General features: G+C 45.6%; 1 protein-coding gene across 1 annotated transcript in view; it reads right to left on the reverse strand.

The window, feature by feature from the left end:
* Nucleotides 1-16,117, reverse strand: part of CACNA1I (calcium voltage-gated channel subunit alpha1 I) — a 187,210-nt gene that overhangs the window by 63,838 nt on the left and 107,255 nt on the right. Inside the window, exon 5 of the mRNA XM_009902560.2 lies at nucleotides 7,283-7,380. Coding sequence (XP_009900862.2) covers nucleotides 7,283-7,380 — 98 coding nt within the window. The remainder of the gene's footprint in view (nucleotides 1-7,282; nucleotides 7,381-16,117) is intronic.

Genomic DNA, 16,117 nt, shown 5'->3' on the forward strand with positions numbered 1-16,117 from the left:
GCAATAGACTGCACATGAAGAACGGCACTGACCTCAGACAATAAGTAAATGAAATTGTATCCTGTCTTCGGTGACTGAAGAATTCCTTCAGCACTACAAGATGTGGGGTCAGTTACAGCCCCAGAGAAGAACTGATCTGCAAACCCACCCAGAGCATTTACCTGAGAGTCAACAAGCTTTCCTATGCTAGTCTTTGTCCTTGTTTCAGATTTGATTTCCTCCCCTTCTCTCCTGCCACCCTCACTTTTGCTGCATTACCCTACACACAGAAGTGCATCATGCCTTTGCAAGCTGTGCCTAGCAAAGCTTATATTGGCCTTCTGTGCATTTCTCCTTCAAGCCCTGCTCTGCTCTCTGTTGATCCTCATGCTGCTCTCCTTCCCCTCACACCATTGCTCTGTATCCTGAACACGCCCGCCTGATGTAGGGCTCAACTGACTTGATAAAGAGCTTCACATACAGGAAAATACAGCTCTAAGTTACAATTCCATCTCCCATCTGCCCCCTCTCCAAGTAAAGGCATCCTTTAATGGTCAGAAATAAATCACATTGCTCTCTTCAGTGCATCACTGCACTTGGCTAGGAGATTGGGTTGGGAAGGGAGGATATAAACTGAATATGACCCTGTCGGTGAAGTTCATCCCCTGTCAGTTTTTCTCCATCCTTTCACTGCCCACCTACCTGGGACAGAGCCTACAGAAAGCTGTCAGCTTCTTTGAATGCCTTTGAGCCACACATAGCCTGAGCAGGGAATAAAAAGGGCTTTTGACATCCTAACTTTTATGTATGAATGCTGTGAGAGAACATTACTTTTGTCCCTGTACTGACCTACTGAGGACTGTGGCTGTGTGCATAGACACTTGCAGGTGGTTTGTGTGTCACTGAGATGTGATAACAAATGTTTACAGGACAGCTTATACAAAGAACTGTGGATGGGATGAGTTTAAGTAATTGGAAAACACAACAACAGCTGAGTCTCGGTTATCATTTTACAAATAAAGCTGTGAGGGAAAAGATTTACTTCCAAAAGAGTCAAATGGAAGAGTTTCTTTTTGAAAGGAAATTAGCATTGGAAAGAGAACAAGCAAGTGTCAGTCCTCTTCCAGGATGACTGAGGCATCTGAAGCAAAGACCCTGTAGAGTGGGGCTCTTAGAAGAGGAATCTCATCATCCTTTTGCATTTCCAACTGCTAGGGCAGGACTGTGCTTGTCAAATGAACTTGCTTTTTGTCTGATCTAGCTGTAAATGAGTGTGTTTTACAGGCTAATATATCTCAGCTCAAAAGCTAATTTCACACATGCTCATCAGTGAAATTAGTTCTTCAAAAACACATTTAGAGAAATAAATGTCATCCTTTTTTTTTCCCCCCTGTGCCAAGTGTGGGGTTGCTAGCCACACCACTCTTAGGCACCGCTGCAGCACCCAACTCAGGTAGCTCAGTGTTGAATACAGATTTAAGGTAGGCATATAAATAAAAGCCACCCGCTTCTCCCATTCCAGGGTTCAGCTGCTTCAGACTGTTTTATAATGGTGCTTTGGTCTGGTGAGCTGAACGCAGGGCAATGAGTTAGGAGATGTCAGCTGTACTCCTGAGTCTGCTGGTGACATTAAGTTTCACTCACCTGGTCTGAAACATAAGAAAGATTAAACCAACAAGCCCTGGCTTTTATCTTTGAGAGCTGTAGAGGAGAAGTAGAAAGCGCCAGCCTGTTTGGAACCCAAGGAGCAACTTAGTAACAGTAATTAATAAAGACAAATGGAGCTAAATCAAGATTTTCAAACACAGCACTTTCACCAGCAAGGGGGGAAAAAAATAAATTTAAAAAAAAAAAAAAAAGGCTATTTCACTGAAATGGAAACACTTCAGTGGTGTGATTGTTATTGAAACATCATTCAGCAAAAAGGAGGACAAGAAGAGAGGAAAGCAATTTTATACTGGAATAGCATAGCTGAGGGTTTTTTGACTTTTAAACCTCTTTGGCATGACCAAGTATAGGGATAAAAAAAAAAAAAAATCAAAAAGCCAAATAAACTACCTAAAATGAGGCAGAATAAACAGGGATTAAAAGGGGCAGGAAATGTTTATTCTTATTCTTACCCTGACTGAGGAAAAAAAACAACAAACCAAACCAAAACCATATGTACCAAGAGCAGAACTTCCCAAAAACCTGAAACAGGGCAACAAAGTTGGTGAGGGGTTTGGAGCACAAGCCCTATGAGGAGACACTGAGGGAGCTGGGGTTGCTTAGCCTGGAGAAGAGGAGACTCAGGGGTGACCTTATTGCTCTCTACAACTACCTGAAGGGTGGTTGTAGCCAGGCGGAGGTTGGTCTCTTCTCCCAGGCAACCAGCACCAGAACAAGAGGACACAGTCTCAAGCTGCACCAGGGGAGGTTTAGGCTGGAGGTGAGGAAGAAATTCTACACAGAGAGAGTGATTGTCCATTGGAATGTGCTGCCCAGGGAGGTGGTGGGAGTCACCATCATTGGAGGTGTTTAGGAGGAGTCTTGATAGGGTGCTTGGTGCCATGGTTTAGTTGATTAGATGGTGTTGGATGATAGCTTGGACGCGATGATCTCAAAGGTCTCTTCCAACCTGGTCTATTCTATTCTATTCTTACCCTGACTGAGGGAAAAAAAGAACAAACCAAACCAAACCCAACCCATATTTAGGAAGAGCAGAACTTCCCAAAAATCTGAAATTCCATTTCTTGCACAGCTAGGAATAAGAATGCAACATTATATATCCTATGCATGTACCTCCACATCAGTATCACTGCACTTCCACACCAAGTATTAGAACATGTGTGCACTTTCGAGTTAATAAAGTTGCTATGCAACACTCTGCAACAGACTCCTTACAGTGTGCTCAGCTGAAGTAATCTGCTTGCAAATGATGAATCAGTAACTAAATTCTAAGTGGAAACTGGAAGACATCAAACACGTTGCAAGGATTCTTCTTTGCATGAGACAAGAAAGGGTAAACCAAAGAAACATCCTCTGCTCTGATGTCAAAACCCCAAAATAACAGAAGCGAAAGAAATTCAAATGATCAGAAATGACTACAGACTACCTCCTCAAAAGCAGGCAGAAATAGAACAAAACCAGCCTCCCCCCTCAAGCCTTGTGCCTTGCCACGAGAAGGAGGGATGAAAGAGCTAGCAGAGGCAGCAATGTTTCACCTAGCAACCTGCCACATAACTGCAAAAGGAGAATGACAACAAATGGATGCAGAATTTCACCCCAACACCGGGACACGGATGTACCCAAATCAGAAAGCAACTACCTCTGACAAAGACCTGGAGAGAACTTTTTTCCTCTTTTACACTTCCTCAGTGACTTGCAGGACTGGTCACACCAGCTCCCCACCCTGGTAACAGGACCAGAACAATCTCTTCTTGTTTTCTTTTTGATTTTTTAATTTATTTCATGCCTTTTCAAACAAAACCTCAAAAGGCAGCTTTCCCAGGGCTGTAGCCAGGAACACAAGAGAGAAGCAGGAGTACATATTATGAGGGTGATGCCTCGTGTTTTCTCTGGTATATTTCAAAGATGACAAGCGAGTGGAGGAGTGATCAAGCAGGGCAGGGCCACAAACTTCTCCCAGGAGTGAAATCCAGAACAGTCAGTAGCACATCTTGCGAGGAAGTGCAATCAGCTGCTGAAAACCAGCAGCTAAGGATCAGTTTTAACTCTGAAACAAGGAGGTTTGATATCTAGAAATGTCTCCATGTGAGCTCTCCTCCCTTGGATGATCCCGTTTTTCTTACTTTACTTACACAGTGCCTCTTACTTGATTTGGGTCTGGAAGGATTTGCCACAGCAGCAAGTTTTACAGCCTAATAACAAACTGGGTGGAGAACTTGTTCCTTGACAGGAGTTTTCCACCTTTTGGTTGAATTGGATGTGCTTTTCTTCTTCTTGTCACGATTCAGGTAGGAGAATCTATGCATCCTTTGGACTGCACACAGAGTATGGCACACAAACAGCATTTGTCAGCTCCTTCTGGGATATTGTTTCAAAGCCTCAGAAGTCTGCCTGTGAGGAAGGGCTTTCAGTAACATGCTAAGAATGAGCACAGGTAAACAGAATTTAGAGATACCCAATCTGGCCACTTGAACTTCAGCCTTGCTTACCTGCCAAGTCTAAAAATAAGTTTAACTTATTTAATAGGTGATACTTTTTATTCTCTCAATGTCTCTGTTGTTTCCTTAGAGTCATTCTGAATTTCCTCCCTCCTCATTTTCTGGCATTGATTTTTTTTTTTCCTTTTTTCTTTCCTTCACATAGTATGAGATTTCTCTCAAATTTCTCCAGACATTTTTCACCTTGGTATGCAGACTCTTCAAATGCTCGCTGAGCATTCCAATGCTGCTGTTCTCTGGGACTAAATAATCAACCCAGACAGACCGCTTTAGCACTCTGCCACTCATGCAGTAATCACTCGTGTTCCATTTTGTCCTTCCTCCTGATAATAAACTGTCATCATTCAATCCACATGGCCAGACTCCTCCCCCAAAAGCAGTTCCTACCTGGGTGCCCATATAAAAGCCTTTGAAATGGCCACCAGTGAATGCTGGACCACATTGTCCCATCACAGCCTTCTGAACACGGTCAAATGGTTTAGTTGTTTAGGGGGGTTGGATTGGTTGATGGGTTGGAAGATCTTGGAGGTCTCTTCCAACCTGGCTTATTCTATTCTATTATCTTCTATTCTAAATATCTGCCTTTGGGATTAACCTTCCTGCCTCTCCTCAAATATCTCACACTCCCACTCCCACCAAGACCTCATTCTCCCTCTGCCTCCTGTTGTTTTACTTCCCACTTGTTTTACTAGCACCTGCAACACCTCCAGCTTAGTACCATCACTACATCTCACTAATAGACTTTTCTCTTGCTTCAGATCAGTAATGAAGAACTTTAAAAAGACATTAAAAAAAGATTTGTGGCCAAAGGTCCCATTAATTATGTTTGCTATACCCCACTGGGCACCTTCTTCCAACGCAGATCCTTCCCATTTATCACAGTGCCTTTGTTTACATCCTCCTCACCAGTTTTCATCCCTCAAGCCACTGCTTCCTCTCCCAGGGAATCTGATTTCTGGGGGTTTTTTTCCCCCCCTGTAAATTAATGACAGACTGTCTTTCTCCCAAAACGCTCTCTGCATATAACTACAAATTTATGAAGCAAGGAAGATACATAAAGATTTAACCCCAGAGTGGAAATCAAACCCTCATCAATTTCACACAGGTAGAATTTTACGCTGATAAATTGAGCAGCCAGACAGCATCACGGCTGGGACAGTCAGGGGGAATTCAGTGGCCTGTGTTCTGCAAAGGTCAGGCCAAAATGACTGAAAGCTTCCCTGGTGCCTCCGCACGGATGAAGCAGATCCCTGATGAGCCAGTTCTGATGCCGCTCACACTGCTCCTCTTGGGGCAGCTCCTGCTGGCAGAGAGCGACTCCAGCTGTTCCAGGAGATAGCTAGGAATTAAACAAGACCTTGGCTTTGTCAGTCAAGCTTTACTCTTGACTTTACGCTGCTGTCCAGCAATTAACATCAATCCCCACAGCAGACATATGAAAAAGTCAGTTAAGTATCGTTTACATGTCCAGAGACAGGCCATGGTTCCCATCTTTATCACCCCATGATGGACTTGGTATACACCTGAGTTTACGCTCAGTGCCCAAACCAGCTTCTCTGCCTGGTGCCCTCCTGCCACTTTGGGCACATCAGATTGTGCCACAGTTCCTTCATCACACCTTTTTGGCACCCTATATTCCTGGCTATTGCTCAGAGATAAAAATACACCCAAGGAAGAGGGACAAGATCTAAAAACACATTCTAGAAAGGCTTTGAATGGAATCTGAGATACTAAAATCTGTCTTTGGAGCATGTTCAGGAAATAGGTGACATTGTGAAAGTGACTTTGGCACAAGGGAAACCATAGGAGGAAGACTGGGGGGTTGGCTGTGCAAACTTTGTCAGATCTGGAAAAGAAAAAGGAGCATCTGAGTTTGAGAGGATTAGGAGAGCTCTGGCAAGGTCTTCACCACTGCAGACAGCCTGATAGGGAGATTATGGGGAAGAGCAAAGAGACCTCCTGCCATTCTGCAAGACAGAAAAACCTGCAAAAGGAATGCCTAAAACCTCACAGGGCTGCACATGGCAGCTGCTGCCTTTGCACAGAGAATAGCCAGAAACATCAGAGTGAGATAGAGGCCTGAGTTCAGTGCTGTTGCAACCACCTGACCCAAACGGCACGCAACCTGCCTGCCATTTCACTTCCATCCACCTGGATAAAACCACTGTGAAGCCTAACCCACCTTCATCAGTACTTCCTGCAGTTAAATAACAACACCACCTGCTTACTTGCTTCAGGGTTGCAGAGAGAAGAGGTAAGAAACAGTTCAGCTCCAACAAAACCTGCAAAGCACAGTGAAGAGGTTGTCTTGTTCCCACCTTCTGAGCAGGAAGGAAATGAGGGTTACGGAGAGGCCACCTCCGCTGTGGGAGCAGCATGCTCATGGCACATGCTGCAGGGCTGTGGATTACATGCCAGGGCTGCAGGATCTCACTGGCTTGCATGCAGATCTGAGCTGAGGGCTGCCTTTCAGACCTGGATGGTATTGGTGAACAGTGTTTTGGCTGCTGACACATCCCAGCTCCCGCACAGCCCCGGCAGTTCTGTGCCCAGTGATGCTCAGCCTGGCTCATACACACATGCCAGCTCACAGTAGGGAGAGTTGGCACAAAAGAGGGAGTACAAAGCACAGGGTGAGGTGGAGAGAAAAAATAACTGGTGCTACACACCTCTAAGCTGTAATGGCATGAAAATTTTTCAGATGAGAGAGCTTGGAAGAGTGTGTGAAAACCTGAGCAAACCAATTCATCCTGCTTCCCTCAGTTCTCCCCTCTCCAGACCTCACACACGTCTCCTTTTGAGGCTGCAGACATTACCAAACCCACAATGTCCTTCAGTATGAGTGAGAAAACCCCCTTTCCTTTATTTGCATGTTGTTCAGCTTCAGCTTCTGAACCATCAGCATGGCCCTGCACAAAGGATGACCAGGGCTGATATTCCAGGAGACTGTGGTTTTATCACCCATCCAGTGACACTACTTGGCCCCATGGTGGGCAAAAGCCTGCACACATTGTGCAGTAGTCTCCACTCAGTTTGCACCTGAACCTCACTTGGAGAACAGCACCACACACAGCATTACTGATCAAGTACTCCCCACAGCCCCAGCTGAGCAGGTGTGAGGGGGACACAGGACTTACTAGGCACACGGTTGATAGCTTTCAGAGGCCTCAGGACACGGACAGTACGGATTGCAGACAAGTTAATGTTTTGCAGATCCAGGGAGTACTCCACCATCCTGCAGAAGAGGAGAAAAAAAGAATATAAGGAAGTTTAAAAAAGAAAAAACAACCACAAACTTTTGATCTGAGCCACAGAGCCATCATTTCTTCATTGCAGGGCTTCTGGAAGTCATGGGAACAAAGCCCGAGTCTCTGGGAGCAAAGCTGAAGCCTCCAGAAGCAGGATTGGATCCCAAAGGTCCTGTGGCAGAAAACAGTTTGTCCACAGCAAGGTAGTGAGCGGTGAGAATGTGCCACGGGGATGCAGGACAGGAGCTGCAACAACATTCACCTGTTGCAGCTGAAGGAGCTTCGTGAAGATGCCCAACAAGAAGCACGCACTCCTGGCAAGGGCACACAAGTGGGGAGCACCTTTCCCATGAGGCCAGGAGGAGGGGGCTGCACAGCCAGCTTTGTTGAGTGATGCCTGCAGCATAGCAAGGTGCTCCCCATGTTTCACTCATCTCACAGTACAGGATGAAGTCTGTGAAGGTGGCTTCAGCTTACCTGTTTCACCTCACTGCTTTAAGTACAGAGTTGGTTCCATGTAACTGCTTCAGTTAGATGAGAATACTTCTCCCATAGCTGTGAATAACCCTTTCTGACACCAACCAAGAGGGGAAAATCCTAATTTTAGGACGTATGCTAGACCTTAGCTTTCCTAGCCCAACAGCATGCTCCCTAAATTACCTCAAAGCACAAACAGCCATGACTAGTCCATTGACTTTCCTGCAAGAGCAGCAGGCACAGGTGAAAAAAGTGACTTGGCCCAGACCCCTCAAGCCCACTGCTCCCCTCCTCATCCAGCATGGCAAGTGTCCAGTAACTTGCCTGCCTCTTGGATGATCCTAATCATTTACCCTGGCCAGCACTTTCCACCTCAGCATTTTGCATGTTTTAATGAAGATAGTGAGTTGTTGTCAGCAGCTGCCCCAGGGTGACCCTGATGTGCAGAGAGGACCACAGAGTGATCAAGAGAGTAATAAATATTGCAGGTGAAACAGCAGCAGAGTCAGGATGGGAACTACTTCTCTTGAATCTTTTCTCAGGTATGAATGATGACTCTTCTGTAGAGCTCCCTTTTCTTTGGCCTTTCAACATGCTCAAGAGGCAGGGAGGGATCAGGGAACAGAAGCTTTTGTTACAGCATCCCTTCTCAAGCCAAACCCATTATAATTTGTATAGAAAGACCCACAAGCCCACAAGCCTGTAACATAAAGTCCACCCAAACCCCTCTGTCCAGGAACAACCAAGGAGTGAAACAGAGAGCCTGAGTGAGGCACTGAGAGGGAAATAGGGTACAGCTAGTCTGTGAGAAATCTCAGAGAAAGGACTTGAGTGAAAGGATTGATCCTCCTATTGATCACCCCCTTCACTCAAAAGGACCTCAAAGAGCAAATGTCTAGTTATCTGTCTACACCTTTCACAAGGAGGACTTGTCAGAGTGATAGATTTTCAAACACAAAGAGGTAAACCTGTCGAAGTGTTGTGATTATTCCTTCTCATGCTCTCTCTCTTTCTCTCCCTCGTTCCTTTCACTGTTCTCACATGCACTTTTAGGGTAATTGCACGAAATAATTCTTCCTCTGAAATGCAGTGGCATTCATTTACCTCCCTGGAGCTGTCAGTTCCAGATGCACTGAGTGCAGAATAAAAGAGAAGGGATTTCATGCAAGTAATCAAAATATTCACACCCCCAGAAAAAATACAACCCCCAAAAAGCCCTTCCCAAACCAAGCAGCAACACTTAGCCTACAGAGGGCATTAATGATAGAGGCTTGGGTTGCAATCAGATGAAATTGGGAAGTGGGTGTGGAAGAAGGAAGATCACACATGCATACAAATGCATAGACATGACTACAGAGTAACACACAAAGAACATTCATGGTGCAAAGGGCCTTGAAATAGCTCTGATCAGCCTTGCTCTGAAAGCATAACTCAAGACATTGTGCTCTAGAACTAGGCAGACCTGCTGAAACTTTGGAACTATGGTTATGGGCAAAGCACCATATGGACACAGCTGTATTTCTCCCAAGACATGGGCTCACATCTTTTCACAGCTCAGAAACTTGATACAGAAGCATGGAAGCATAAAGCTTGGAGAAGCTTGGTCCAAGGAACTTCCTTTCCTCCCCTGAAAAAGAAACAACCCCACGTGTCCTAGAGCACTGGGTTGAGATCAGATCTCTGAAGGCAAACAAAACATAGTTGTGAGCAGAGATAAAACAAACTTGAAAGACACTCTGGCTGTTTGCTTAATTTGGCATCTGACAAGGAAGGTTTCTGTTTTGAAAAAGTGGTCTTTTCTGAGCCACAGCTGGACAAATGAGAAGTCCTGAAGAACACCACGGCCCTCACAGAAACTGAGCACAGGGAAACTGTGCAGGGCTGGGGCTGAGAATCAATCAGTGGGCAAAGGCAACACCATTTCTTAGACCAGCACCAGAACAAGAGGACACAGTCTCAAGCTGTGCCAGGGGAGGTTTAGGCTGGCTGTTAGGGAGAAGTTCTTCATAGAAAGAGTGATTGGCCATTGGAATGTGCTGCCCAGGGAGGTGGTGGAGTCCCCATCACTGGAGGTGTTTAGGAAGAGACTGGATGGGGTGCTTGGTGCCATGGTTTAGTTGATTAGATGGTGTTGGGCGATAGGTTGGACTTGATGATTTCAAAGGTCTCTTCCAACCTGGTTAATTCTATTCTACTCTATAATTAATTTAAAAACAAAAACCTCTGTTTACAAACCATTTGAGTTTTGTCCTCTAGGGGCCACACTGCAGGCCATTATAATAGGAGCAACCTTAACCAGGTTACTGGTTGCATCCCTGCCCTTTCCTAGCTGGAACAAGCTTGCCAGTCTGTGTGTCACTAGAAAAATCAATAATTATCAAAGTAGTGAGTGTGGGTGCAGGATGAATGCTACCCTAGCTGGGGCTCTGCAGTTCAAACAGCCAGCAAGTCAGCCTCCTGCAGCCCTTGGTGGCTGCAGATTTGCTGCAATTACATTCCAGTTTAGCTGGGGAAAAAAACCACTACTCAATCACTGCACCAACGAAACACAGCAGGCTGTTCCCAGAGATGGGTCAGAGAAGGGCAACTGCTAAATTTTTCAGGGAGCAACTCCTAACAAAAATAAGCTCAGCTCTAGCAGGCCCCAGGGCTTCAGCTTACTTAGCAGACCCCTTCTGCCTACAGTTCTTCCTGAGGCCTCCTTGTCTTGTCTCTAATAACATCCAGGATGTTTAAATCCCCATGGATGCGTTTAGTCTACTGTAGTCACGTAAATCATACCCAGAGTGACTCCAAACACAATTCTGGGGCAATTTTGCATTAGGGCAGCTTGTTCTTGCCCTAGTGATGGCTTTAACATCAGTTTATGTTCACACTCATGAAAAAACCCCAAACATTTTCTGTGTAGGTAAAACCAATGAGTCCAAATGGTTGCCTCCTTTCTCTAACAAAATAGGATCTCTAAGCAGCTCTGCTGGAGTCTCTGGCTATCTGAAGCATTTCAGGGAATGCCAGCTCAGCTGGTTTTTGCTCTTATCTTTCTCCAGCCAGCCCTGCTCCCCACTGCCTGGAAACCCTGTACAGTTAACCACCTTTAGGTTTGGGCTGTACCTGATCCCTTGCCACATGTGGAGGTGGTGACAGGTTGAGAGGGTCAAAAGGGCTCATAGCAGATAGTAGTAATGGGAGCAGATTTATGCCAGGAGATTCATGTTTTCCTCTTTCCTCATGATCTTGGGGTGGTGGATTAGGCACACGGTGCTTATTTGGACTTTCATGCAGGCATCTGACCTTCTGTGCTTAGTTCCTTATCACACCAGCAACCTGGGGAACCATGTGTTTACTGGGTGTTCAAAACCCAGGAAACATTAAAGCTAATACAAAACTGTTTCCTTATTAAACTTCATGAGGTCTTCATGCTCCTTTTCCTTGCTTTGTGGTAGCAAGTGGAACCCTCACAACCTGTTCTTCATCTAGTTCCCCCATGTTTACTGTCTGTTTTAAGCATGTCTTGTTTGTTCATGTCTTGTTTGCCTTAGATTCTTTAAGGTTCAGTGGCAGTCAAAGATTGGGATTGGGGGGGCAGGGAAAGCCCCTGTAGTGGTTGCAAAGCTGTCCTTTCCCCTTATCATGATGGGGCAGGGGAGAATGCATCCATCCCAAGGGAAATGGTAACTCATTTCTGGCAGCACTAAAGTATTTTGTGGCCTCTGGCGTGGGTGAGTGAGCGCAGGGGCAGGTTAGGAAGGTGGAACTGTGCTAAATCAGAAAGAAACTCCTGATCTGTGATGGAATTTGAGCACTGAGCTGTCAGGATAATTGAATTTGTACAGTAATTCTTCTTCCCTGCTAGAGATTTTCTTCTTCAAAACTTAGCACATGAAACTCTTCTGGAATGAGAGTGGGTTGATGTATGCACTGTCCCCGAGCCATACAGATCCAGCTTAATGCATGGTGGGAATACTGACAGGGTAGGAAATGGGATAGGGGCACCAGCTGCCTATAGGGGTTTCATCCTGCAGAAGCAGGGGGTTTGCCTAGCAGGGAACACCTTTCCTGCTTCCTTAGTCTCTGCTTTGCTGCTAAACATTAGCCTATGGCCCAGGTAAGTCTGCTCAGCTGAACACACAAGAGACCTTGAGTTTAACAGAGATGAGACCAGGTTAGTGTGAGGAGCAAGAGAGCAATTTGTTAGCACATTGACCCTGGCCATTTGTCTCATGCCAAACCACTGGAGCAGACAAAGAGCACAAGGGGACAAGAAGGCATGCAAACCACCAGCCTCACAAACCCTCACTCCTCACAAGGTCTCACCAACAGCAGAATAACTTCATCAGCTACAGCTTGGCACTCCTTTTGCTACTGTGCACCTATGAGCTTGAGAGCGGGCTTGGATCTGTCTTGGCACTCTCCACTTCTTCAAGAGTAATGAAACTCAGGGGAGAAGAGCAGTAATCACTGCCCAACAGCAGAAATCCATGGCCAGCATGGCTCTGTGCCAGACATGAGAAAGCAGACTAACCAGTGGGATGGAGGCAGAAAAATTAAGCCTGTTCAAAACAGACATATTGAGAATATGAGAATGATGTAAGGAGTCCAGACCCTGTCTGATGTCCATGTAACCCAAGCTAATGGACTTCTGCAGGGCTTGGTTAGCAGCTTCCTCACGGTTACACTTGATGAAATCCATGATCAAAACAGTTCAAACCTGATTGCTTACCTCTTCACATTTCCACCTCCTTATACTTTTATTAAGTACTTGCTAGCTTTCCTAATCTTAGCTCCTGAAGTTCTGTTCGCTGAGAACTGGCAGCCAAGAAATAATGTGAAAAAATGGATTCTGGAAGCATTCATGAAAAATACTGAGGCAATATTTTTCTTATGAGACAAAGCCAGTATGTTTTTGTCAAATTCAAAAGCTGCCTAATTCCCCTTCTCTGATAGGGGTTTTTCAATTGAAATCTAATTAACTGCATTCTAATCAATTCATATTTCTTTGTCAAATAAATTTGGAGTTGGCACTGAAGCCAGAAACTTTATGGCTGTGACTTCCTAGCTGTAATTCCAGGCTTGCTTATGAGTCTCTGTGGAAAGTGAAGCTTTTCCTGCCTGTAGACTTTCATTTGGCCTTTGCATCTATGAGCATCTGGAGCAAGCAAGACAGAAGATTGTTTCATTGCTTTCTATTCCAAAATCCTTTACCTTCTCAGCTATAATCATGAGCCTAAGCCTGATATGAAGCTACCCCATGACTAAATGTGATTTAACCAGTATCTTCTGTGTATAAGATTATGCCTTTCTGTCTTTGGTCCCTTGTTTGGCCAAACTCCACAAGCTGGAATGTCCACTACTTCAAAGATCCAGAACATAGGAGCCACAGGGAAAATACTAAGTCTGCCAGGTTTCCCTGTCTGAGGTTTTTATTCAGCTACTGGCATCAAAAGTTGGAGATGGCACCTCTTTGTTTACCAAGGTGTCCACCCCCTGGATATTTGAGCCATGTGTGAGCCACTCCACAGCTTAAGTCTCCCATCTGCAGTTTGTGGGGTGGTGGTGTAGACTGATTTTACCCTTATATCTTCCCACCTCTGCAGTACACACCAAGGTGAGGAGAAGGTCTCACTACCTACCTCTGCTCTGGCTTCAAAGGCTGTGGCTACAAGGACAAAAAGGAGCAAAACTGGCCCTCCTACAGAACAATATATTTCAGTTATATATACATATCTCCCTTCCTATATTAATGAGTCATTCTGATGAAATGAATCACTCAGTCCATCTAGTTCTGGCCCTCTGTAGCCAGAGATGTAGCAGTGGGCATGGGATGTTGAGAACAGGACTGTCTAGGCTCCACCAGAGGCTCCATTAGTTGAGTCTGTGGTGTGCAAAAGAGGGAGGGCAGGCAGCAAAATCCACTTACTGGTGCCCACAACTGCCTGGATAGAGGAGATCATCAGTGTTGGAGCAACAACAAAGAGGCAGGAAGAGGAGCATACATTTGAATAGTCAGTCTGGAGCACACATGGCATTCAAGACACCTCCTGTAAGCCCTTGGCAAGACTGGATGTGCCCAAGCCTGTACACAAAGAGAGCTGTAAGCAGGCAGGCACTGATAACAGATTAATCCAAAGTCTTATAAAGCTGTCTGGAGACATCAGAAGCAGAACCAGGAGATTTTGACAAGGCCTGGCCAGATGCTGGGCAAGAGAAGAGGGCTACTGCTTCCACCTCAAGCCTGCAGCTACGAGACATGTATGTAGCAGTAGAGAGAAGAGCTACCCAGAGCATGCAAACAGGCTACTTGCCAGCCCCAGGGCTGCAGGGCTCCTTCACAGGACCTATCTTTCAAAACTTCTGCACCATGACAGCTCTTTTGCTCTGCAGCTGGAGCCATGTGCTTACTTGCCCTCAAAAGGAAGGAGCTATGAAAGAAATGAAAGACTTTTCCCTGCTCAGAGACTTGTGCTGTGGCCCATTTCCTTCACCTGTTCACAGCTGCAGAAAAGCACAGCCTTTACCAGGCAAGTGGGAATGGGCAGGGGCTTCAGACAGCACAGGGCACCAGCCCACATGGGGTGGGTGAAGCACATGCAGTCCCCTAGGCACATGTAGTCACAAGCCACAGGGCCCTGGAGTCACCCACAGACTTAAAAATGTTGTCTTCACAGTTGCTCTATCTCCCAAGCACCAGATTATTTGGACCTGATCTTTTGCTACGTGGACACAAGTTGCTCCGTGGTGCAGGAGGCACAGGGCTGCCAGGCAGTCCCCAGCACTGAACCTGCTTGCTTGAAAGGTATTTAAAGAGCCAGCCATGCAGTCATTTGTACACATTTTGCAGTTTGGTGCCTTTGGGGCCAGGCTTCAGAATGTGCCCTAAATAGATGAGCCAAACTCCTTTCAACACCTCCTGTAGAAAGGATGGAATAACATCTTATGGGATGTGGCCAGACATTACACAGTAGACCTCTAAATTGCTCTGCAAACTACAGCATCCTCAGCTAAGTAGTCTTGCTTATCTATTTTAAAGACAACTCTCTGCTGACATAAAAGCTGAAAGACAGAAGTAGTGGGGGGAAAAAATAGCTAAATCTGTTGCTAGTAAAACAAGGACTGCAAAAGTGTAATCCTTTCCTCCCCCCTTTATAAATATATATATATATATATATATAAAAGAATACTAACTAAAGAGGCTATAATTCTGTCAGTAAAAAGTAAGACATTTCTTCAAGGAGTTATAGAGGGGGACTGGAGCACTGCCCTGTGAGGAGAGGCTGAGAGACCTGAGGCTTTTTAGTCTGGAGAAGAGAAGACTGAGAGGGGATTTAATAAATGTTCATAAGTATCTGAGGGCTGGGGGTCAGGAGGGAGGGGACAGGCTCTGCTCAGCTGCACCTTGGGATAGGACAAGGGGCAATGGATAGAAACTACAGCACAGGAGGCTCCACCTCAACATCAAGAGGAACTTCCTCACTGTGAGGGTCACAGAGGGCTGGAACAGGCTGCCCAGAGAGGTTGTGGAGTCTCCTTCTCTGGAGGCTTTCAAGACCCATCTGGATGCATTCCTGTGCAAACTGCAATAGATTCTGTGGTCCTGCTCTGGCAGGGAGGGTGGACTTGATGACCCTTCCAACCTGTGATCCATTACTAATTACACAGTCAGCTCCAGAACTATGATGCTTAGTGTTCTTAAAAAAAAAAAATAACTTACAACTGGTCCCCTTCCAGTTTTTGGTTATTGCTCTGCAAGTAAAAGCTGCTGAAAGCTTCCAGAGCCTGTGAGACTGGTCCCTTGCTGTCTGGGATGTGATTATTTCACACCCCTGAACACTCTGATTTCTCTCCGAACTGTGTACCGAGAGAAAACGTCAGAGTTTCTTAATAGTTTTGGAGACATGATCTGAAAAGACATAAGCAGGTTTCCACACTGTGATAAGAAAGCCAAAAGGACTTGCCAGGCTCAGATGACTGGAGATGACCGACAGAGCCTCACTTTTGAAAACCTGGAGTCTGAACAGAGGCTCTGAGCTCTGTATTTCACTGCTTAGGGAGGAAAGGCAGACAGACAGGAAGAGAGAGAGACAGACAGACAGGGAGAGAGAGAGAGAGACAGACAGGAAGAGAGAGAGAGAGACAGACAGACAGGAAGAGAGAGAGAGAGAGACAGACAGACAGGAAGAGAGAGAGAGAGACAGACAGACAGACAGGAAGAGAGAGAGAGAGAGAGACAGACAGACAGGAAGAGAGAGA

This window comes from Dryobates pubescens, chromosome 15 (genome assembly GCF_014839835.1).
Source record: "Dryobates pubescens isolate bDryPub1 chromosome 15, bDryPub1.pri, whole genome shotgun sequence".
NCBI classification, from domain to species: Eukaryota; Metazoa; Chordata; class Aves; order Piciformes; family Picidae; genus Dryobates; species Dryobates pubescens.